Genomic DNA, 23879 nt, shown 5'->3' with positions numbered 1-23879 from the left:
TACAATAGACCAAACATTCACAGAAAAATATTTACAAAAGTAATGCTAAAACCTCCAAAGTCTGCATCCCCCATTAAAAAAGGATCTAAATATTTTTATGTCGCAATGTTTGTTATAAAAAAATTTTGAAAATAGTTTTAAATCCCAACCAATTTTCAAGGAGAAGTAGTAAACAGTGAATTTAAGTTTTTTTATGAAAATTGTATTGCTTATCGTATAATATTGATTTTTAAAAATAACTAAATGGATTTATTTATACTAGACAGTTTAATCTTATTTCGTGCGAAATTACACCTAGTAGTTAACAAATTCTGAACGAGGGACAGAGAAATAAAATACTGTTTTCTCGTACTTCATTTTATTAATAAAGACTTAAAAAGAAATTATACAGAAAAAATAATTATTGAAGCCTTCAAGACCACTGCAAATTCTGTCTTACACATTATATATACAACATAAGAGCAGTGTAAAAGGTACAAGTATGCACCATACATTTCAGTACACTGAAACCAAAAATATAATTACGTATTTTAGTTTCATTGCAATTGTGCATCAGACTAAGTGCTCAGGTTTGAACAAGAGAAAACAAATTACAAAATATTGGTATTTATGACTCAACAAGATAAAACATAAAACAATGGGATGGAGGAATATTAAGACTTTTCTTTGCTTTGATTTTCACAACTCATTACATTAAACATATTATTGCCACGGCTAACAATAGACTGTAAATCTTGAGTGGATTTTAATTTTTTTACAATTAATTTTAATTGACATAACATTACAGTCTATACAATGTTGCAACAAAAGGGTTTCCAAATCTATATTCACATTAATTAAGCTTGAAACACTCGATTTGTTACAAAGAAAAAAATTTACATTTATTAACAAAACTCGAAGTGATCTCATTCCCACTTGGGGAGGATGGAAAGTTTCGGCGCTCTATACAGTAGAACCGAAAATTTCAAACATGATGAAAATATGATACTGTCCTTAAACAGTTAGATGAGATCTGGATATTCTATAAGTCATCATATCCATTACAATCCTACTTAAAATTATTATATAAATAATGAAAAATTACCAGCTATATGTACAAGTAGTATATAACTATTAGACACGACACACTTGCTGTCGTAGATCCATCAAAGACCACAGTAAAACTTACAGAAGCCAGTTGTATTCTGACAAATACCAAGCCTTCAATCAACAAATCAACAGGAAACCGATTCACACTTCAGTATTCCAAACAGTAGATGTACATCTTAAATAAAAATACCACTAAAACAGCAAACCTGCAGACTAAGCAATTTCCATTTACCTGCTTGGATGTTCAACAAAATATTCCCTAAAAATGTATGATTTATTTGCTAATTAACAAACATTAATTTTAATAAGTTAATAGGTTTGCTGATTCAGGGAAGGTAATAAATTGTGTTTTTTATTGAAATGTTTATAGCTTAGCATGAAACAAACAAATTTATTAAATTTTCTCAAAATATATCCCTTACCAAGTAAATTACAACAGTTTATTTATTCTCTATAATAAGAATAAAATTGGAATTTCAAATTTACAGTTTTATAAATTTTTCTCTCTAACCATATTGAACTCTCCATATTGAACCATAACCATATTGAAGCACGACCGGTGTACAATAATGCTTCAATATACAGAATTATTTATTTATTAAATGGTTGATAGGTGCTCAATTAAAACATTAACAAAGTTTTTCCACATTTTATATAATGAATAAAAATATAAAACGATGCTCCCATGGCAGCAACCTGCAGCCTCAGCATATTTCCATGCATGTTTGGATTTTTACTAAAATATTCCTTTAAACATGTGAGTTTTATTCTTTACTTAAAATAATATTAGGTTAAACGAGTGCTCAAGATTGCTGCTACAGGATAGGTGATACAATCTTTTTAGTAAAACGTTATGGTTTAGAATGAAATTTGATTTGAAAAAGCAGCAAAGCTGCAGACTAACGGATTTCCATTTGTTTGATTGGATTTTCACTAAAATATCTCCTTAAAAAATGTCAGATTTATTCCCTATTTAAATCAAATTAGTTTAGTTTGTTTTTTATCACTAAATGATTAATGAAAAAAGAGCTTTGAAAAATGAAAAATCCTATAATATTTGGTTTCTATTACCTGATCTTGGTGATTTGGAGCTTATGAGTGCTCATCCAGCCAATAGTACACTTTAATGCAAAATTTCACTGAATACAGTTTATATAATTGTATGAGTTGACAATTGTGCATTCACAGACGTGTATAAATTTATTATTTTTGGCCTCTGCAGAATTAAAAATAAATTGGTTCTAGATCTGAGTTTTATATTATGCGACCTACAGTGATAGCTTCTTCTCTCGCTTGAAATGTTTGAAGTATCTGATAATGTTTTTACAAGTGGACAAGAGATGTCCAAGAACACACTGACAATACAGTAGTAGCAAAGGTTGACAAATCAAATACTGGGAAATAAAAATATAACACATAGTGTGCAAGTTTAATGGTATTTGAGTAAATCTGATATGCCTTTAGGGGTCTCAAAGACAATATTCTAATCAAGTAGATTGTCAAGACTTTGATATCAGTAAATTAGATATTTTGTAGGTAGTCTTGATAGTTGTCAGAGTACAATTGAGCTGGTTGTGTTCAGTATCACTCCAAGTGCACGACCATGTCCTCAAACCCTTTGGCAGACAGCTTCCTCCACGGCTTACGAGCCGCCCTCCTCAACTCCACCGCTGTTAACTGACGCCGAACTTTTCTGCAATTTGTTAAGTCTTGTAAACAACATGTTAATGAAATATAATATCTAACACTAACAGGAAAATATTGTCATTCGAACTGATGTTTAAGATAGAACTAGAGGTCGACCAGTGGTCGAAAACTCTACCAAATATATATAATGTACAGACTTCTCTATTTTCACCCCACACACTGTAAATAAAACATGTGATTGGAATTTCTTCCATTTTTTCCCATGTTTTGATTTTCTGTTTATATTTTGTTGTTATTTTGTCACCAGCATAGCAACCCATAAGGCCCATGTTAATTTTTTTTATTTTTTATTCATTTGTTGTGCTTATTTTTTAACCTATTTTAATTCATAAAGGGATTCTGCACATCTACAAGAAAATATCTTTCTAACATTACGCGTAGATTTTCTCTGCGATGTACGCGAGCTGAGAAAAAAGGTTTTAAAGAAACTGCTTGCCTATTAAAATATAGATTGGGACAAGCCAATCTTTTCCCACAAAGATATCTAGGAATCCATCAACTTATTTAAGCAAATGGAGTTGAGTAATCTTATATTTTAATGTACACTACAGTAACATCACAACTATACTCAACAGGCTTTTTTAAGGTTAACTTTTGATAACCGTCTATTTATATAAAAATGATTCAGAGCTCTTACTTAGTACCGTCAGTGGAGCGAAAATATACATCATCTGGGGCATCCATCCAAGAAATAACTTGTTTCCGACCAATTCTAGCGACACTAGAACCAACTCGTGTCTTGCCATTGAGGTGATTGACAACTGTACGAGGTCCCAGAGGCCCCTCCCTTGGTCTCTTGATTGGGGGTCCTACATTGCTGAACATCACACCTGCAAACAAGCGTTTAATTTGATATAAGTTACTTGGGCTAAGTACCATAAAACTTTCCTATCATTCATTTGTAAAGAAACTAATATTTTCAACTAAACTGTTTTTTAAATTATTTGTAGCAAAACTGTTAAATATGGTTGTCATAAAAAATATTCATATCCCACGCTCATATTCGTCAACTAAACTCGTCAACCTATTCTGGGGTCACTGTATTATCTTCAACATGTCTTGTGGTTAAAAAATCCCACAATTACACAATTGTCAATATGTCTAATGCTCGAGGCGTGGTCGCCAACCAACTCATGCCAGGGTCACAGCGCCAGCATGAACATCGTTTTTATAATTTTCCGTGTTATCCAACATTTTGCTCAAATGACCTTAGCGCGGCCGGTTTAGGTTAGATAATCAAGACTCTACTGTACTACTGTGTTGGAAAAATTAGAATGGTTTGTCATAAAACAGGTTGTCACTTAAAAAACTTGTACATAGTAAATTTCCAATTAGATAAAATAAAATTAAAGTTTTGCTCCCAAATATATGATGTGCAATTGATATTTATTTCCTTCGATGCAGTGTGGAGTGGATGTTTTAGTCAGCTACCAGAGATAATATAATTTTAATTTTTGAACATTCTTAAGTTTAAATGTGTAAGTTATGGTATGGAAATGTATTTCAACATTGAACAATTGTCCCACCTAATAAATCTAAATCTGAGATGCAAAAAATACTTTAAAAATTCATCTTCCCTCATAATATGCATACTGTGCAATAGCGTTAAGATTAGAGGTCTCATTCCCAGGATCAAGAATCCCAATCCAATCACTTTTAGATACCTAGATATCCAGCGATTAATATCTCTTAATACTGTTAATGTCTCTTGAGACGTTTCGATTGTATTTTTGCTTAGAGAGAGGTTTTTACAGAGAGGTTTTATCAAGATGTTCGTGACAAATGTTTCGTTTCAGCACGGCTTCTCTTCTATAGTATCTCGCATTTGTCTAGAGAACCGAGAGACAAGAAGTCCTTACCGAGAGTCTTTTTAACAAGATGTTCATGGCAATTGTTTTGTTAAGTGTGGCATCGTCATTTATTATTATCTAATTTCTATTGTATCTGCCGGGGATTGACCCCCAATAAGAGGTATATCTTACTTCAAACCATGGAAGGTTTATGGATATATTACTTACTTTATCCACGGAATAGTGACTTAATACCATTTAATAAAAACTATTGACAAGACGATATATTTTACAAACAAAATGTTTATATTTAAATCGAAATGTTTATTACGAGACAGAAGGTTCTCATAAATGTTATGTTAACAGTATTATTTACCATTACCCATTACTTTAAAATAATTTTTTATTTCTGTTGCTATGACGGAGTGTTTATATGTCAGCAGTATATATGTTGTGCATAATAGTCTACTATTCTATAAGAATCTAGAAAAAGAACTAACATCCTCAAAACAACTCTCATGAAATGTAGACAGATGCAAATAGACGTTTAGGCTTAACGAATGCAGTAATCGAGAGAAACATCTCGATTGTACAAACATCTTGCAATCGCGCATCACTAATATAAGTTAATGAAATATGTGATGTAATTTTACACACTGTAACATACAGCATTTCAATGGACACTAGTAGCCACCCCCAAAATTGTCCTTGAGTTCAGCACACAACATCCAGCCAGGCGCTTGGGTTCGTCAAACCAAGTATGGGTTGACTCCATCAGCCGTTGTAGCCTGGGGTTCACCGTCACCCATGGTAGGTTATGTTGTGTTTGTTTCAAACGACTATAAGTTTTAATTTAAAGTTGTAGGTTTATGTTACTCACACCGCATTTCCTCTTATCTTTGGGACGGATTATTGGATTATTTGGTTTCCACGACCTGCGGGTTTACCAAGTGTAGAAAGTGCCGTCAAAGTCCTAAGCCAGGTTAAGCCCTAGCTTGCGAAACACATTGCTGTTGAGTTAATAAGCTATAAAACTCTGTATAAGGTTTATATCATGATGTTACGACTATGGTTAGCTTTCTAACCTTTAACCTTAGTTAGGGCTTGTAGGCTATGCCTAGGGTTACGCTGTACAAATAAAAGGGCTAGTTTGACCCCCCTCCAAATAGGCCTGTTACAAATATGACAAAACATTCATCTGTCGCTCATTTCCCTTGAGCTTTTATCGAAAAGTCACTTTACGAACTAACCCAACTTGATTAAAAGCCAAAAATAATACAAAGAACACAAAGATTAATAACAATCGAAAAGGTAGAATAGACTGGAACTGTATAAATCATTTAGTTAGAAGCTGAAACCCCAATTTTGAAAACCCTTAACATTGTCTTACCTGGCCTTGGGCTCCGGCTCCCCTAGCAGAAGGACCCTGTCCCTGGTGCACCACACTCACTACTACACACAAAACTGTCCCCCTGATCAAGTGCACTGGCCTACTTAAAAGCAACAGCCTTCTGTAGGTCAGCACAACAAGTTATTGTTTAACAAAACCACCGGCCTACTCACATTGCCAAACACTTCCTCCTCCCATTACAAAAAACTAAAAAAAGAGTGTACAAAATAACTAAAGCTTATAGGAACTTGTTTAATGTAAAACTGTAACATGTATACTACAACTATCAGTATCAAAAGTCTACAAGAAATAAAAGAATTGTAGCAAGTACGTTGTTACTTCTGATCACAGTGATCATCATAATCATAATCATTGTTTGTTGCGGTCACGGAAACATTAGCCTATTATCATCATCCGAAAATCGCGGCAAAATCTGAGGCATCTCCCGCGGAATGTAGAAATTATCATAATCTCCCATGGTTACGGAACCATCATCATAGTTTTCCACGATCGCGGTAACACCCTGATCGGCTACCGTGGTTTTCAAGCATAAAAAAAATTAAAATCCCGGAATCACTCCTAAAATCCTGGCTTTGTTAATTGAAAAAAAGTTTATAAATTATATTTACTTTCTAAAAAAATCATAAAATGTAGGGTCTTCCATAAGAAAAAACAAAGTTAGCGGCCATATTCAAAAAATGGTGGCTAAAATTATTTTTTCAACTTGACCAAAATTGTTTAAAGGTTAAAGTGCTCGCCTAACAATCAAAAGGTCACTGAGTTTAATTCTAAGAAAGGTCAGAAGCTTTTTGATAGTTTGAAACTGGACCTAGCTGTCTCTGATCATTGGGCTTTCAATAAATGATCATGACTGATGAATCATCAAATCGTAGTCAGTAGTAAAGCTACACCGATCATCTCACACATTTTACACTCATCCTTCACTAATATTTGGGTTAAAACAAACACCTAGGTGGTGTACCCATCTCAAATAATTGATAATTGATTGATTGATTCCATAAATTCTAGAATAACTTATCAACATTTATACACCATAAATAAGAAAAGACAGTTGATGAAAGTTTCTGTGTGGTAATATTTTTTTACATAGAAAGACAGCAAATTGCTAAGTGTAACATTTGTAAGGCCAATTAAAAACATTAGAGGACTCAACAGAAAGACTGATTTAAAATGGCTATCATAAAACAATTAATCCAGAAATTGGTTTAGACAAAACCCAAAATCCTGAAATTGATTAAAGCCCCGGGATTGAGACCCCTACTCAAGACAGTATCTTCAAACTGAAACTTAATGCACACTTTTTCTTGGTGTAAAAAAATATTCTGTGGACTCACTTACCATCATCCCAATCCATATCTGCATGAAAAAAATTATAACATTAATAAACCGAAGAAAACTGATACATCTTGCAGAACAACAGAAATCAATTATAATGAGAAGAAAATTTGCTTACTCTATATTTGTATACAAGCCAAATAGCACTTTTAATGACGATGCAACCTAAGAGTAAAGTACTTTTTGTAGCTTTCATCAAAAGTATTTCATGATTGTTTTCCGGTTCTTGGTTATAATAGTGTTCTTTAGAAAAAAAGACTCGTGCCAATACATTTGGTCATGACAGTGAGAGTTAGTACATCAAGGAGATTTTTTGCAGTAGTGAGTTTACCCATATTTTTATACATCTTTACCACTGAATCCCACAATAAACATAACTTAACTACATCATGAGAGGGAATAACCGTGGAGTGTGGAGTGAGTGAGAGAGTGGGGAACAGCTCGACGCTCGCTTAGGGGTTAATCCCGGTCAATTTTTGATACCTATACAGGGATTAACGGAATTGCAAAACCTATGTTTATATTTATTTTTTGTGAATTTGAGGAGTTTAATTTATGGAAAATAAATTTTAAAAAACACCCAATAACACTTGAAACACATATAGGCCTACTGTTTATTTTTGGGGCAATAAATAAATAAATAAACATATATATATATGAAACATGGTATAAACTGTGATCTATTTTGATTGGACAATTTAACTATCATCAAACTCAATAGGCGAACATAGTGTAAATATACATATTATGTTTAATGTTTTTAGACAAATTGTATTTACTTTCTGTAAATGTTATCACAGACTAACGAACACAAACTAGTGTAAATGTTGCTCGAAATCGGGCAAGGAGTTATTTAAAAACAAATAACTTATTTAAGAACAAATATAAGTCATGAATTCCAATGATTTTAAAAGAGTCAACTCAAAGATTACGTAACAAATGATAATACTCGCAATGTACTTAACATTGTACTTAACAATAAGAATAAGAATAAGAAGGATAAGAATAAGAATCTTTATTACCCTTTAAACATTTTACAGTGCAATAGGGTTCGTCATTTGCTACATAATAATATATATATACATATATTTCACATGAAATAGTTTATCATCACTTCAATGCACTTACTTAGGGCCAACAATATAATCAACATTTCTTGTAAATATTTTATCATTTTTCCCTGGTTTTTAGAGTATTGTAGAAATGTTTCCCACATATAGCCGCAATAGGTTGTCCATGTTGGTCTTTGTAATTGATAATGTAGTCTGCATGGTTTCACCCATTATCGCCAGTTTACAAATTTCAGTCTTTATTTTAATAGCACCAAATAACAATTAACTTCATGATGGAATGGCCTCTAGATCGTCTGAATAAACTAATATAGGTTTAAATTACCTGTTTTCTGTCAAAACGATCAGTTTAGTAGTATGATGACTACAGCTGTTTCATGCTTTCCAAAAATAGCACATCTTCAGGTCCAGAATGTCTTGCTAATCCCTCATGTAGAGTTCGTCAAAAATATAAACAAATAAATAAACGGGACACACATACAGATATGACACACACGAAAATACATTTAATAAACTGGTCGACCAGACGCTGATTCACGAGACACGGCGCCGGTGGAAGGTAAGTCGCGACTGTCACGTGTCGGCAGCGTTGACCCCTACCCCTGTGTTATCCTTATCTCGCTCTTTTCTTGTCTGCTTACTGGTGATATGGATGGCGGTGTTATAAATAATGTTGGATTCGAATGACAATTTCTCGTTCAGGGTGTTTTGTGGTTGACTTTTTGATGCTTTATAAATTTCGAAGTCAACCACAAAACATCCTGAACGAGAAATTGTCATTCGAATCCAACATTATTTATAACACCGCCATCCATATCACCAGTAAGCAGACAAGAAAAGAGCGAGATAAGGATAACACAGGGGTAGGGGTCAACGCTGCCGACACGTGACAGTCGCGACTTACCTTCCACCGGCGCCGTGTCTCGTGAATCAGCGTCTGGTCGACCAGTTTATTAAATGTATTTTCGTGTGTGTCATATCTGTATGTGTGTCCCGATTATTTATTTGTTTATATTTTTGACGAACTCTACATGAGGGATTAGCAAGACATTCTGGACCTGAAGATGTGCTATTTTTGGAAAGCATGAAACAGCTGTAGTCATCATACTACTAAACTGATCGTTTTGACAGAAAACAGGTAATTTAAACCTATATTAATTATTAACTACCTGATTTTCTGCAACTCTCTGTCACAATTTTACAATTAACATATGTTCTTCTTCTCACTTTTAATTTATGACAACAGCTGGAGTTTCATAGCAATATTTGTTTCCCATGTTAATTTTATGGAGAAATACGAAACTTTTAAGGGCCCCAGGGCCTCACTCTCTAATTATTTCCGTAAAAAGAAAGTTTCCTGCACAACTTCACGTTACGCTCTTTCCAATGACACCAAAAACATGTCAATCGGTTCAGTAGTTTCGGAGGAGTAATTGTCACAAAAAAACCTGCTTGCGTATTAAATAAGTAATAGATAAACTTCTCATCCCATTGTAAATTTTGAAACACGTTTTTCGTGTCTAGTTCATGTACGGTGACACTGGGGGCTAGTGTCGACGAAATATTGTTTCTATTATTTTAGGGTTGATTTCTTGATTTGTGCTTTACTGTTTGGTTATGTGACTAGGGGACAAGTTATTGTTTATGATTAGATCGTATTATTTGGTTAAACGAGGTTTTAAATTACCGTAATAACGGGAAACAAATTGTAAACAAAACACAACCTCTTCATAAACCGTACAGAACTAACAATAAAATTGTCTTCAGCTGTTCCATAAGGATGAGAAAGCTACTAAGGGAGTATGTTTTATCTATGATGTTATTACATTAAGTGTGCCTATAGGTTATTATAAGTTTTACTTTTGCCATTTAACGTAAAAAACACAACTGATGTGGCAAAAATAACATGGTGATAGGTAATTAAAGTATTCTCTTAATAACATTTACCTATGACCATTTTTAAAGTAGCCATTTCAGTACAGTTCTTAGGATTGACGAGTATCTCATAACAGCATTGTTTACTTTCATAACAGCATAGTTTTACTCATAACAACACTGGTAACGGACCAATGAGGTTCAAGGATCTCAGAGGAAAAGTAAAATTGTAATGATTCAGAATTAAACTAATCAGCTGTTAAATATTAACTACAAACGCACCATTATTATTTCATTATTAAGATTGCTTATTTATGGTCTATAACTTTATCTTTGTATTAAGTTTTAAGTGTGGTGATTAAATTTTTTACAATCCTATATTAAGTTTTTTGTACATACGTACCTACATAAGCAGATGGTTTATTGTTTGCACAGTAGGGCCTACCTTAAACTGTTTTATTGCTGTCAGTCAACATAACATTTTAACGCTGCAGCTCATGATTCTTCCCATATTAACTTTGTATCTTTATATTTTGGTTAATTTAGTTTCCATATTAGCGTGACATGTACTACATGCGAGTGCGGTAGCTCGAAATTTGTTTAATGTGTTTATTTAATTAAAGAGTGACATATCAACATTAAACACTTTCTTATTTATACACTGTAAATACATTAGACGACTCAACAACACGCTTATTTAAAATGGCTAAAAAGTTAAAGTCATACAATAATATAATCCCGGGATCAGCCAAGATGAAACCTGGGATTGAGACCCATACGCTCGCTGCTAGGACTACTCATTAGCGGAAGCCACCATCTTGGTGACGGCATTGCTCTCTGAGTGGCGACAGCTTTAGTTTACAACGGCCCTTCTCTTTTTATTTGCTGTACTCGACTCGACTCTTTACTCAAATACTCAACTCGAATTGAAAAATCATTACTCGCACCCTGTTGTATCTCTATGTTCCAACTGCTATGCAATCATCTGTTTGTTTAAAAATGTGTTTAAATTAATGTAAATAAACAGTGATAAAATAAGACTCATTTTTAACTTACATTTATTTAACTATAGTTATAAATATTCAAAACTTATAATACATAACAACCCCCCCCCCCTTCTACTTATCATGTCCTTTGTCTCCTTGCTCAAGCAATAAGCCCTTTCCAATGAAACCTTAAATGTAGACGAGCTGTTGGCCCGTCATACATACGGGAATAGAGTAGTCCATTAAAACTGTATATAGCGTGTATACAGTAGACTCCCTCTCGTTCGGCCTCGGTTGGTTCGGCCTCCGGATGGTTCGGCCGGCCGCCTGGATAGTTTTTTTAAATTGTGTATCTATAAAACGGAAGCAGATAAGAATCTGACTTCCGTTTTAGCTCTAGTTCACTGCACACGTGTTCACTGTTCAGTACAGTACCGGACGTTCGTGTGTGTACATTAGTTGTTGTGACTTTGTTTAGTGAATTGATTTAATTGTGTTTTGTTAACTGAACTTTAACTTATAAGTGACTGTACGTACTTTACATTATTATGAGTGCTAAACGAAAACGTACATTTGTGACAATGCAACAGCGGTTGCAAGCTCTAGAGAGAATAGACAAAGGTGAATCGGTCCAAAGTATTTGTACAGATTTGGGGGTTGGTAAAAGCACCGTGAATGACTGGCGTCGAAACCGAAAATCGATCGAGGATTTTCGTACGCAGATTGAATCGGAAAAAGCTCTTTCATCACGTTGCACTTTAAAAAAACATAAAAATGAATTGGTGAACGATGCTCTTTGGGTGTGGTTTATGCAGGAACGAAGAAGGGGAACGCCGATCAGTGGCCCTATCTTAAAGGAGAAGGCGGTTATCTTACATGGGAAACTTGGTGAGGAGGGGGAATTTGTCGCAAGTGAGGGATGGCTTTCCCGTTGGAAAAAAAGACACGGGGTACATTTTCTTGGGGTGTGTGGCGAAAAGCTGTCGGCAGACCCTGCTGGTGCAGCTGAGTTTACAAAGAAATTTGAGCAAATTATTGCTGAGAATAACCTAAGCCCGGAACAGGTTTATAATATCGATGAAACAGGGCTGTACTATAAACTCTTGCCACAGAAAACATTTGCTGCAGCAACAGAAATGTCTGCCCCTGGGTTTAAGGTCAGTAAAGATAGGATCACAGTGGCACTTTGCTCCAATGCTTCGGGTACGCATAAATTGCCCCTTTTTGTAATCGGAAAATCAGCAAAACCGAGAGCATTCAAAAACTTGGACGTATCAAAACTACCAGGTACTACCGGGCTCAGAAGTCTGCTTGGATGGACTCGTATTTGTTTAAAGAGTGGTTTATTAGTGAGTTCGTGCTGAGCCGTGACTATTTCCACCGGGCGAATGTCACGACTCATGATCAATGGTTCAAGTGTTTTTTTTATAGTAGGCTAGTTCAGTGTTTCTCACTCCACGACCCGAACAAGGCTGTGGGTTTTGTTCTTATTACTCCCACCGCCGACGATTCAGAGGCTCCGAGACTTTCGTTAGTGCTGCATCGGCATAAATTTTGCATCGTCTTTCATCTTAATTTTGTAGTATGTTTGCGTTGTATTTTTGCCTTTTCCTTACTTGTGTGAAGATATTCTCTACTATGCAGTAAATTAAGAGCGCCCAGCGCGCTTGATGGGTAAGTTTGGACTATTTTCTGATACTTAGGTTAGTGCACATGTTGCACTAGGTCTGGAACCTAGTCTTGGGGTCGTGGAAGACTTTTGATAGTTAGTTTCCCTTTTCTCTGTGGTTTTGTATAATTCAGGGCTTTGCCCGAAATGCTAGGCCTAGAATTGACTGAGAAATGTTTGTTGGAAGGCCGCTATTTGAGAGAAACTGCCAAGTCAGTTTTGGGTCCTTCTGACCGTTTTGTGGTAGGCCTAGGCTTACAATTTTTGCTCAGTAAATGTAATTGTCTTAGGCTACTACTTCTGGTAGTCTTTTGTTTTTGTGTCCCGTTAAAATTTAGTGTTGTTTTGTCTTGTAAAATGTTCAGTTTGTGTTACCCAGTCAAGTAAGGTTAAAGTCTTTTATTTTGCTTTGTCCTTGCCAAACTAGTTAAATTAAGTTGAATTAACTGCTCTTAAAGCTCCCCAGAAAGTTTGAGTCATTTTACTCAAGTTTTAAGAAAGTTACAGTAATTTTTAGTTTGGCAATTCTCCATTCAGGTTTGAACTGGGTAACCAAAGGGCCTACTGGTTTCAGCCTTTGAGTTAAGGTTTGGGATGGTCTGGAGAAGCTGCTGGAACATTTCCCCCAGCTTTTAAGACCATTCCGAACAAATTCGGATCACAACTTTTGGAGAAATTAGCAAAAATACATGAGTCGTTGCGTTAGGCCTAAATTTTTGTATGGAACGTTTTTTGTCAATTTTAAAGTATTTTTCTGTGTTTAAGTGTCAATTGTTCTCTGTTAACTTGTTCTTCTGGCCACTTTGGACCAGGCAATTTAAATATTTTCTCTCTATTGGTGAAATTTATCACTGTCACATACCCGTCTACCCTGCTGACACCTTTACCGCAAATATTAATGTTACCGTTCTTGTACTGTTTAACCTGTTAATTGTTATGTTTAAAATATTGTTATTGTTTGAAATGTTTTATATTGATAGAGAGCTGTGATAGAGAGACAAACCTTTTAAAAAAAAATTTAGAAACTTGAAAATGATATGTTAGGCCTAAAGCAGTGAAATTTTGGAACTAAATGTAAATGGTGAAAGATGTGACAGTGAACCTTGCGGATATGGACTCAGTCTATTACTCTTACTACTGTGTTTCCTGGGTTTTGTCACTCAGGGCCCGTGAGGAGGAACATGGAGTACCGGTAGTCTGCATCAGCCTTGGCGGAGTGGGAATTACAACTCTTGGCCACCCCTGGATCTTGGCCCCCCTCTTCCGTCATGCCTGCTTCCCCTCCGGTGCTGCTCGCCCAGAAACATGAACTAGTACCGCAAATTCCGCAAGTTTTAGGCTTAATTAATTATTGCTAACCACCGTCCTGGACTTGGAGATTTCGTTACCTATTTGTTAATTTGTGCACAGAGATTTATTAATTGTTTTTCTTTTTAAATTTTAAATTCTTTAGCCTAGGCTACTTGTTGATCTTTTTTTAAATTTTATAATTTTATTAAATATTCTATTGAATTCTAATTTGGGGCCCCTAAAGTTTCTATAGTTACCAGATGAAATGAATTTATTAAAAGAGTCATTATACATATCATGTTGTAATTTGTTAATTTAAAGTTTTTGAAAGGTAAAAGCTAGTAAGATTTATTTTTGAAATTTAGCCTATTTGAAAATGATTAATGAAATAATTGTAAGTTAGTAGCGTAAACGGGTATCAAAATTTTTAAAGTTTAATTGAGAGTATTTAATTCATGTATTATTGTTAATTATTGTTGTTGATGTTATTGTTGTGTTATTTTTTTTAAATGGTTAATTACAGCTCGTTTCTCTCAAATGGCGTGTTGTTCTTGTGCCTCCATCCATGGTTCTCATTTTGTTATGTAAAGTTTTGTGAGCCGCTCCTCGGGCCTGCGCATTGGATCACGCTTCCTTTTCGTTAGTCTGGGTGCAGGCGCGAGGGCATGGTTCATCTGGTAGCAGAGCGTGGTTAGTGGGTTGCGTCCTGGGTGCCTTGTCGTGAAACTTGGTTTCACGACTCGGATACTTAGAGATGCGATCACTGTCCGCGTTCTGTTTTTTGTTTTGTTTTGAAGAGCCGTGGATGGATTGGTTTCTTGGAAATGTTCTGGCCTGGCAGTTTTGGAAAAAGGTCTTGTTGTTGTTGTGGTGGGGCGTAAACACATTTTTATTAGGAGCTCGCCCTTTGGCCGAGGCACCGGGTGGAATCGGTGGTAATGACTTGCATCCTTCGGGAGCAAGAGTGTCAAAAGCATGGTCATGTGTCAAAAAAAAAAAAAAAAAAAAAAAAAAAGGTTTGTGTGTACCCCCCATCACACAAGTGTTAGGTGTTGTCTAGTGTATGTATCGGTGTATGTTTGTGTGTGTGTACGTTCGTGGGTCATTTGTTGTTGTTTTTTTCTTGCGGTACTTGCGGTATGAATGGGCAGGTTCTTCTTTTGGGCCCCATCAGGTGCGTAGGCATCAACGTCCAGAAGCCTTAGGAATTAAATTTCTGTGTTTGTTTTGTGAAAAAATTTTGTTGGCTGTTATTTTGAGTCAAGTGCTGGTTGAGACTCGGTATGGCGTCAATTGTGCCGGAATATTTGAGGAAGCCGGAGCTGGTGTACGAGGTGCGGTCCCGGGGGGAGACTCCTGGAACTGATGTACGCACTTTGCGTACACAGTTCAGACAAATTGCTAGCATGCCTCAAGCTTGGGTTGAGTCTCTCAGTTTGGATGAGGAACTGGAGGCATGTAAAGAGAGGATGGAAGAGCTAAGTGGGGAAATTGATAGTTGGAGTAGTTTGCCTATGGGCTCAGCTAAGAGTTCGGCTATCACACAGCTGACGCACTGGCGTAAGCGTCTGCTCTTGGTTTCAGGGCAACCTGAAATCCAAGATGAGGACAAGAGCTGGGTGGAAGCCAGAATTCTTGAGCTGGAAGGAATTTTGGAGAGTATTAAGGCAGGAAAGTCTGTCAAGGAGAAAGTTGAAATTTTTGAAGACAACCGTTCTTCGGAAACTTCAAACGAAGTGCCAAAGTCTGTTGTTGAAGTTGTGGCTCCAGTGGGTACCCCCCAGGCTCCGCCTACGCCAAGTACACTGCTCCAGTTGCCTGCAAATGTTCAAATGTCAAATGCAAATGTCACACCGTCCCCCTCTCACACGTCCACCTTGGCTGCGGCTACGCTGAATGTCCAGTCCCCATCTCCCTTTCCTTCTCAAGTTCATAGTTCCCCTTCCATCTCTAACTCCTTTGGCAAACTTCCCCATCCCCTTGCCTCTGTCCTGAGTGGTTTCCGGCCGGTGGACGGGTTAGATGTGAATGGTCTTTGTTTTTTTCTGGAGAGTGTTTTGCGCATGCGTGAATACCCTGGCATGTCAGACGCAACTTTGATGGAACTCATTGCTCCATACTGTCTGAAACCGTTGGGGGACAGATTGCTTGATTGTTTGCGCAGAGGCGTCACCTTTGATGTTTTCCATAAAGAAGTTTTGGAGCTTTTCATGCCCCGTCGGGTCATGGAGAAGCTGAAAGTTGAGAGAGTTTTTCGTCCTCAGCAGCCAGCCGAGTCTCTCAGCCAGTACGTGGGGGACATTCGCACGGTGGAAAGGGTCTTGCGTTTGGGGATCAGTGAGCTTGAGCTCATTGACATTGTGCTTCAGGGGTTGAAGCCTGAGGAACGCTCCCGTCTGGTTTTTGCACCACGGCCTTCTTCTTTTGCGGATCTGGACAGACTTTCCATCCTTTCGAGATCTGTCCAGGACGCTGATTTTCAGAGAGACCAAGCGGCGGGGCATCTTCCCCTAGCTGGTCATCATGCTGTCGTAGCACCCGTGGGAGTGTTGGGTCCTGAACCGCCGCAGTGGCAGAGGCAACCTGTTGTTTGTTTTGGTTGTGGGCAACCAGGTCACATTCGGCGGCATTGCCGTCAAGGTGGAAATTTTGGACGTGGTCCAAAAAACTAGTTTGCTCACAGGAGGAAAAATTGCCCAATCCTTCCTGTGAGGTTGTTGGTGATAATGTAAAGGGCAATAATTCGAATGTTTTTTCAAGTAAGTCAAATTCTAAGTTAAAGTCAGTTAATGTTTCTGTTGCCTCCCCTTCTGGGAGTGTTGTGCCTGTGACCGAGCCTCTGCTGCGGGGGATTGCGGGCCTTGCTTCCATGGGCGTGAAAGCGGCGCGCTCAACTTGCCCACGTCTCAACATCTTCATAGGTTCCACGGTGCAGAAGGCCCTAGTGGATTCTGGGTCAGCCCGTTGCCTCATTTCCTTGTCCCTTTTTGAAAAACTTGAATCGTCTGGGCTTATCAAGCAAGTTGAGCGAAAAACCCCTATCTGCTGGACTGCGTCAAATTCACCCCTTCCCATCATCTATGAAGCCCGTTTCAAGTTCAAAATTGAACATTTTTCTTGGGTTTGGAGTTTTTGGGTGGCTAAGGACCTTTGTTTCCCTGTCATTTTAGGAGCGGATTTTATCAAGCACACTGGCCTAATTTTGGATTTAGGCAGAGGCCAGTGTTTTTTCCGATTTGCGAGGCGGGTATTAATATCTTTTGCTGATGAAATTGGTGGTGGTGCTGCGGTAGTCGAGCCTGAGATACCCAGCAAGCCAACAATTGATCCGTTAGGGCATCTGACTACTTGCGAGGCTGAAGCCATCAGAACCTTGTGTTCTCGTTTCCCAGATGTGCTGACGCCAAAGCTTGGAGTCACTAACCTGTTGGAGTACGAGATTCGTCTAACAGATACCCGTCCCGTTCGCTCTCACCCATACAAATTAGCTCCACCCAAAATGGAAACTCTCAGAAAAATCATTGACGAACTTCTGGAAAATGGTGTCATTGAACCTTCCCGTTCGAGCTACGCTAGTCCAGCCTTTCTCGTCCCAAAACCCAATGGCAAGTCCCGAATGGTTTTGGACTATCGCAAATTGAATGCGCAAATTGAAATCGACTCTGTGCCTCTCCCCGATTTGCATTCTGCGTTTGATTGGTTCGGTAAGGCCAAGTATTTTTCTGTTTTTGATCTGAATCAGGCCTATCATCAGATTCCTTTGAAACCTGAGTCTCGACCTCTCACTGCTTTCTGCGTTCCGTGGAATTTGTATCAGTTCACAAGAGTTCCGATGGGTCTTGCTGTGGGGGCCCAGACTCTCACCAGACTCCTTGATTCCATCTTTCATGATGTCAAGTTCAAGTTTGTGTTCAATTACCTCGACGATCTCTTGGTGTACAGTGAGAGCTTCGAAGATCACCTGATTCATCTTGAAGAAGTCATGAGTAGATTGAATAGGGCTGGCCTTACCGTGAATCCTGACAAGGTTAGTTTTGCAAAGCCGGAAATTTCGTTCCTTGGTCATCTTATCTCTCATAGAGGCGTCTGCATCGACCCCGCTAGAACCCAGGCTATCAGGGAGTTTCCTCCTCCCAGAGATGTCAAGGGTATTGCTAGGTTCATCGGCATGGTAGGTTTTTACCGACGCTTCATACCCAATGTTGCTGAATTGGCGGCTCCTCTCAATGAGCTTCGGAAGAAGGGCGCCAAGTTTGTCTGGGGTGAAGCGCAGCAGACGTCTTTTGATCTTCTCAAGGAGGCTATCATGCAGCCCCCTGTTTTGGCGATGCCGGATTTCAATCAAAACTTTGTCTTGCAAACAGATGCTTCCTCCGTCGCAATTGCGGCTGTGTTGTCACAAGAGGTGGATGGTGTTAGGCAGCCAATTGCGTACGCCTCACGCACTTTGAGTCCCTGCGAAAAGAAAAGCTCTTCGGTGTATGAACTCGAGTGTTTGGCTGTCGTGTTTGGAGTCAATAAATTCAGACGCTTTTTGGAGCACAAGGAGTTTTTATTGGAAACCGACAACCAGGCACTCTCGTGGCTTCTTGCACATCCACGCCAGCTTGGGAAAATTGGTCGTTGGGTTGTCCAAATATCGTCCCTTAAGTTCCAAGTGCAACACGTTCGAGGCACTCAGAATGTGATTGCTGACACACTATCTAGGATGTACCATTCACCCGACGATCATCCTTCTGACCAAGAGCAACCGGGTTGTGCCGTGCTCTTGGAGTTTCCACTCGCCTTTTCTGATTTCATTCCCCATCAGCTGAAGGATCCTGAGCTGGCAAAGATCATTGGTGAGCTTCAAAATGGGGGAGCCCACCCCCCATATTTTCTGTCCCAGGGTGCCCTTTGCTGTCGCGCTCGGCAGCGAGGTAAACCTAAAGTTGTGCTGCCTAGTCTTCTAATCCCTATGGTCTTTGAGTATTTTCATTCTTCTCCTGTGGGTGGGCATCTAGGTATCCACAAGACCATTGCGAAGGTTAGGGAAATGTTCATCTGGAAGGGTATGGATCGGGATCTTGCTGCTAGGGTGCGTTCTTGTCAAACGTGCTCACTGAGCAAGCCCGCTCAAAACTCTAAGTTTGGTTTGTTGTCATCTGAGGTGGCGGAAAGACCTTTGGAGAAGGTTTTCATTGACTATGTAGGGCCTCTCCCGCGTAGCAAGTCAGGAAATAAGTTCCTACTTGTTTGTGTGGATGCCTTCTCCAAGTTTTGTTGGCTTTTCCCCTTAAGGAATGCCACTGCACAGCTCACCGTGCAGGTACTTCGAACTCATCTCTTCCAACATTTTGGAATACCCGCCACCATTGTTTCCGACAACGGAACACAGTTTGTTTCCCATCTGTTCAAAAGAATGTGCTTTGGGCACGGAATCCGCCATGTGACTACTTCCCCTTACTATCCACAGCCTTCTCATGCTGAAAGGTTCAATCGCAATCTTCGCTCCGCTCTCATAGCTTTCCATGCTGACAAGCAGACCACCTGGGATCAGGAACTCCCTTGGCTTCAGTTTGCTTTCAATACTGCTCACCATGAGAGTCACAAGGCGGTCCCTTTCGAGCTGTTTCTAGGCTATCCGCCTAACAACCCGTTAGCGAATGTGTGGGGAATTGGCGACCTTCTGCCACCTCCTGGTGCGGCTGATGTCAAGGCAACTTGGCAAGCGGCCAGGAGAAACTTGATCAGAGCTAGGGAATTGGTCCGGAGGAAGCACAATCGTGGTAGAGTAGACAACCCTTTCCAGGTGGGGGATTTGGTGTTTTGTAAAGCTCATCCAGCCAGTTCGGCTGTGGACAAGAGAGCTGCAAAGTTGTGTCATCGGTGGTCAGGTCCCCACCGCATCCTGAGGTTTTTGACGCTGGTCACGGCGGAGCTTGGAGATCCGCGGACTGGAAAAGTTTTCCGGAGGGCGCACATTTCTCATCTCAAGCCCTTCCGCGGAACTCTTCCGTAGGCAATTTTCTTTCCTCTTGTGTCTGGGTGGGAAGTGCACTGGGCCAGAGAACCTGATCACTTCTCCTGTCCCCTGTGTTCTGCGAAGGAATTTCCCTCACAAAATTTTCCAGCTCTGGCCAGAGCAAACCCTGGGGGTGAGTTTTCCCCTCAGTTTGGAAGTCCCTTGGCGTTCCCCACCACAGACACTTGAGTTGTCTTTCAGGTCATTCTCTTTTCAGGAAGTGGGGGAGAGGCTTGTTTGTTTGTCCCTTTTGGAGAGGAGTGTCCTCTTTTGGGGAGGGAGGTTGAGCCGTGACTATTTCCACCGGGCGAATGTCACGACTCATGATCAATGGTTCAAGTGTTTTTTTTATAGTAGGCTAGTTCAGTGTTTCTCACTCCACGACCCGAACAAGGCTGTGGGTTTTGTTCTTATTACTCCCACCGCCGACGATTCAGAGGCTCCGAGACTTTCGTTAGTGCTGCATCGGCATAAATTTTGCATCGTCTTTCATCTTAATTTTGTAGTATGTTTGCGTTGTATTTTTGCCTTTTCCTTACTTGTGTGAAGATATTCTCTACTATGCAGTAAATTAAGAGCGCCCAGCGCGCTTGATGGGTAAGTTTGGACTATTTTCTGATACTTAGGTTAGTGCACATGTTGCACTAGGTCTGGAACCTAGTCTTGGGGTCGTGGAAGACTTTTGATAGTTAGTTTCCCTTTTCTCTGTGGTTTTGTATAATTCAGGGCTTTGCCCGAAATGCTAGGCCTAGAATTGACTGAGAAATGTTTGTTGGAAGGCCGCTATTTGAGAGAAACTGCCAAGTCAGTTTTGGGTCCTTCTGACCGTTTTGTGGTAGGCCTAGGCTTACAATTTTTGCTCAGTAAATGTAATTGTCTTAGGCTACTACTTCTGGTAGTCTTTTGTTTTTGTGTCCCGTTAAAATTTAGTGTTGTTTTGTCTTGTAAAATGTTCAGTTTGTGTTACCCAGTCAAGTAAGGTTAAAGTCTTTTATTTTGCTTTGTCCTTGCCAAACTAGTTAAATTAAGTTGAATTAACTGCTCTTAAAGCTCCCCAGAAAGTTTGAGTCATTTTACTCAAGTTTTAAGAAAGTTACAGTAATTTTTAGTTTGGCAATTCTCCATTCAGGTTTGAACTGGGTAACCAAAGGGCCTACTGGTTTCAGCCTTTGAGTTAAGGTTTGGGATGGTCTGGAGAAGCTGCTGGAACATTTCCCCCAGCTTTTAAGACCATTCCGAACAAATTCGGATCACAACTTTTGGAGAAATTAGCAAAAATACATGAGTCGTTGCGTTAGGCCTAAATTTTTGTATGGAACGTTTTTTGTCAATTTTAAAGTATTTTTCTGTGTTTAAGTGTCAATTGTTCTCTGTTAACTTGTTCTTCTGGCCACTTTGGACCAGGCAATTTAAATATTTTCTCTCTATTGGTGAAATTTATCACTGTCACATACCCGTCTACCCTGCTGACACCTTTACCGCAAATATTAATGTTACCGTTCTTGTACTGTTTAACCTGTTAATTGTTATGTTTAAAATATTGTTATTGTTTGAAATGTTTTATATTGATAGAGAGCTGTGATAGAGAGACAAACCTTTTAAAAAAAAATTTAGAAACTTGAAAATGATATGTTAGGCCTAAAGCAGTGAAATTTTGGAACTAAATGTAAATGGTGAAAGATGTGACAGTGAACCTTGCGGATATGGACTCAGTCTATTACTCTTACTACTGTGTTTCCTGGGTTTTGTCACTCAGGGCCCGTGAGGAGGAACATGGAGTACCGGTAGTCTGCATCAGCCTTGGCGGAGTGGGAATTACAACTCTTGGCCACCCCTGGATCTTGGCCCCCCTCTTCCGTCATGCCTGCTTCCCCTCCGGTGCTGCTCGCCCAGAAACATGAACTAGTACCGCAAATTCCGCAAGTTTTAGGCTTAATTAATTATTGCTAACCACCGTCCTGGACTTGGAGATTTCGTTACCTATTTGTTAATTTGTGCACAGAGATTTATTAATTGTTTTTCTTTTTAAATTTTAAATTCTTTAGCCTAGGCTACTTGTTGATCTTTTTTTAAATTTTATAATTTTATTAAATATTCTATTGAATTCTAATTTGGGGCCCCTAAAGTTTCTATAGTTACCAGATGAAATGAATTTATTAAAAGAGTCATTATACATATCATGTTGTAATTTGTTAATTTAAAGTTTTTGAAAGGTAAAAGCTAGTAAGATTTATTTTTGAAATTTAGCCTATTTGAAAATGATTAATGAAATAATTGTAAGTTAGTAGCGTAAACGGGTATCAAAATTTTTAAAGTTTAATTGAGAGTATTTAATTCATGTATTATTGTTAATTATTGTTGTTGATGTTATTGTTGTGTTATTTTTTTTAAATGGTTAATTACAGCTCGTTTCTCTCAAATGGCGTGTTGTTCTTGTGCCTCCATCCATGGTTCTCATTTTGTTATGTAAAGTTTTGTGAGCCGCTCCTCGGGCCTGCGCATTGGATCACGCTTCCTTTTCGTTAGTCTGGGTGCAGGCGCGAGGGCATGGTTCAGTGCCTAAAGTAAAAAGTCGTTTGATGAGTTTAAAACTCCCTGTAAACGCACTTCTTGTTCTTGACAATGCGCCTACCCATCCGGATGAGTTAGAATGTGATGGTGAGTCTGGAATAAAACTGTACTATCTGCCCCCCAACGTAACAAGCCTCCAACAGCCAATGGACCAAGGGGTAATAGAGTGCTTCAAGAGAAAGTATCGTCGAAAGCTTCTTTCAGAAGTTTTGTACAAACTGGATAGTGACGAAAACACCGATCTTATCCAAGTTTTAAAGACAATCAACATGAAGGACGTGATTTTCATGGTAGCGAAGGCCTATGACGAAGTACAACCTTCAACATTAGTTAAGTCGTGGAGAAAGGTATGGCCGAATGTTGAAGAAGTTGTTGCAAGTGAAGGCAATGTTGTTGATGTGCACAGCCTTGAAAGTGAAGCAGACGACCAAGCTTACATCCTAAATAATTTACAGCAATTGCCTCACAGTGAAAATGTTGAGCTTGAAGATGTTTTGGAGTGGGTAACTGTCAAAAAGGAGGTGGACAATGAAATTTTGAACGACGAAGAAATCGCTCAATCAGTTTTACAGTGTCAAGAAACCCAAGAAGGAGAAGAAGAAGAAGGTGGCGACCGTGATGAGGACGACGAGTGTAAAATGAGTCACGCAGAGGGAATGGCAGCCCTGCAACTGGCTACGACCTACATCGAACAGCAGACGAGTTCTACAGCAGTTGACTTAATGCTTTTTAGAAAATGGCGTGACTATGCTAGAAAGAAATCAACTGAAGAAAAGGTACAGCGAAAAATTACTGATTTCTTTTAAACTTTGTCATTACAGTGCAGTACTGTAGTTTAAACATCATTCCTGTAAAATTTCAGTGTTGTGTGGATTCTTTTTTATTGTATTTAGGCCTACATTATTTATGTTTATTGTGTGTGAAATAAATGAATAATGTCAGTACAGTGTCAAGTGTTCAGTACGTGTTTTCATTAAACAATACCAACATTTCTGAGGGTAAGTTTAAAATCTACACTTAGCCTAAGCCTAGTCTTATTAATTAGGTTTAGTTTAGTGTATAGATCCCTTATACTGTACAGT

The 23879-nt window shown here is 38.6% G+C and overlaps 1 protein-coding gene across 3 annotated transcripts in view; it reads right to left on the bottom strand.

Annotated features, from left to right (window-relative positions):
* Positions 1-347: 347 nt before the first annotated feature.
* The window catches only part of LOC128983652 (metastasis-associated protein MTA3), a 206468-nt gene continuing 182936 nt past the window's right edge, over positions 348-23879 (bottom strand). For 2 of the 3 annotated variants that reach the window (XM_054403025.1, XM_054403027.1), the window contains exons 18-20: positions 7336-7353; positions 3434-3626; positions 348-2782 (exon numbers count right to left, since the gene is read on the bottom strand). In XM_054403025.1, the coding sequence (XP_054259000.1) occupies positions 2674-2782; positions 3434-3626; positions 7336-7353 (320 nt within the window). In that variant the 3' untranslated portion in view covers positions 348-2673. The remainder of the gene's footprint in view (positions 2783-3433; positions 3627-7335; positions 7354-23879) is intronic. The other variant, XM_054403026.1, reaches the window with a different exon arrangement.

This window comes from Macrosteles quadrilineatus, unplaced genomic scaffold (genome assembly GCF_028750875.1).
Source record: "Macrosteles quadrilineatus isolate MER2022 unplaced genomic scaffold, UCM_ALF_1.0 Scaffold_1__1_contigs__length_201487025, whole genome shotgun sequence".
Lineage (NCBI taxonomy): Eukaryota > Metazoa > Arthropoda > Insecta > Hemiptera > Cicadellidae > Macrosteles > Macrosteles quadrilineatus.
The sequence above is the reverse complement of the archived record's forward strand: the minus strand, read 5'-3'. Positions and strand labels throughout refer to the sequence as shown.